Raw genomic sequence first — 1612 nt, 5'->3', positions numbered from 1 at the left:
CTTCCAGTCAGATTCAAGGTGCTAGCGATGACATTTAAAGCCCAAAGCGGCTTGGGACCTTGATATTTGAGGAAGCAAACTCCTCAATCTAACAATTCTCTTCTGCATTTCCACTGCACTCCATGGGCTCTGTGTTTCTGCCAAAGAAATTAGAAATCATCCCTATGTGAAATAGATATTGCTGCTTCTCTAATTCCTCTGTTCAGCTGCCCATCCTATCTCCCCTGAGAAACAACGTGCCCATCAAACAATTTCCTCAAAGCTCTTTTCACTTCCTTGTTCCTCAGTGTGTATATGAACGGGTTCAGCATTGGGGTGATGATGGTGTAGAACACGGCCAGTGTCCCATAGGTGGTGTCGCTCGAAGATGGGCACATGTATATAAAGACAGGGGGCCCATAGTATAGCACCACCACTGTAAGGTGAGTGCTGCAAGTGGAGATGGCCCGATGTCTCCCTTCCACGGTTTGGATTTTCAAAATGGCGGATGCAATGTAGGCGTAGGAGATGCATATGAGTCCAAAGCAGCCAGCAGCCACCACACCAATGTTGGCCTGTGTGAAGGTATAGTTCACAGCTGTGTCAGCACAGGCCAGCTTTAGCACTGGGGGTATGTCACAAAAGAAGTAGTCAACTTGGTTAGGACCACAGTAGGACAGACAGAAAGTTAGGCTGGTATGTATTGCCGCATGAAAAGAACCAGTGAACCATGTACCAGCAGCAAGGCCATAGGAGATTCTCCTGTTCATCAGCATGGCATAGTTCAGTGGATGGCAGATGGCAAGATAGCGGTCGTAAGCCATGACGGTGTAGAGGAAACACTCGGTGCTTGCCAGGAAGTGGAAGGCATAGAGTTGGATGATGCAGCCTCCAAAGGAGATGGCTCTGTAGCTCGACGCTATGAAACCGGCCAAGATTTTGGGCACAGTGACAGAGGAGAGACCAGTGTCTAGGAGGGAGAGGTTGCAAAGGAAGAAATACATGGGGAGGCCATGAAGCTGAGGTTCAAACAAGATAGTGAACAGGATGAGGAGGTTCCCCAGCACTGTCAGTAAGTAGATGACCAAGAAGATGAGGAAGAATAGAAGGGGGAGTTGTGCCGTGTTTGGCAGCCCACCAAGGATGAACACATTCACTTCTGTTTGGTTGTCTGGTTCCATCTGACAAAAGTGTCAGGGCTGGGTGGTGGACAGTAGTCCAAGGTGAGCTGAAATCCAGGAGCCAGTAGGAAGAAACCAGTAGTCAGTGAGCTGAGAACCAGGACCCAGGGAGCTGAGAACCAGGAGTCAGTTGGAAGAAGCCAGGAGTCAGGACTAGAGAATAAGTCAAGACTGAAGGACAAACCAAGAGGACAGGATCAAGGGGCATGCCAAAAGTCAGAACCAAAGAACAATTCTGGAGTCAAGATTGAGGAGAAACCAGTACTTAGGATAACCAAAGGACACAGGAACATACAGGAAAACCTTGTGGCTCAGGCTAGGCTTAACTGAAACACAGAGGCCTCTGATAGTCTTTCCTGTCCAGGTAGATCCATCCAATTACCAGCCTTGGCAGGTGGGGTCAGTTCAGGGTCTGAGGATACTAATCTTCCTGGGCAGTGACTCACCACATG

At 48.8% G+C, this 1612-nt stretch overlaps 1 protein-coding gene across 1 annotated transcript; it reads right to left on the bottom strand.

Moving 5' to 3' along the window:
• Positions 1-215: 215 nt before the first annotated feature.
• LOC146342775 (olfactory receptor 10S1-like) lies at positions 216-1160 on the bottom strand. The gene has a single exon (XM_084808645.1). The coding sequence runs from the start codon at positions 1158-1160 to the stop codon at positions 216-218; it is 945 nt and encodes a 314-aa protein (XP_084664771.1).
• Between the last annotated feature and the right edge of the window lie 452 nt (positions 1161-1612).

The sequence above is a fragment of the Heloderma suspectum genome, chromosome 6, assembly GCF_057233095.1.
Source record: "Heloderma suspectum isolate Gila_16-S chromosome 6, 16-S_ref, whole genome shotgun sequence".
Taxonomy (NCBI): domain Eukaryota; kingdom Metazoa; phylum Chordata; class Lepidosauria; order Squamata; family Helodermatidae; genus Heloderma; species Heloderma suspectum.
The sequence above is the reverse complement of the archived record's forward strand: the minus strand, read 5'-3'. Positions and strand labels throughout refer to the sequence as shown.

Excerpts from the sequence above, each read along its gene's own strand:
- LOC146342775 (XM_084808645.1), bottom strand. The coding sequence starts at position 1,160 with ATGGAACCAGACAACCAAACAGAAGTGAATGTGTTCATCCTTGGTGGG.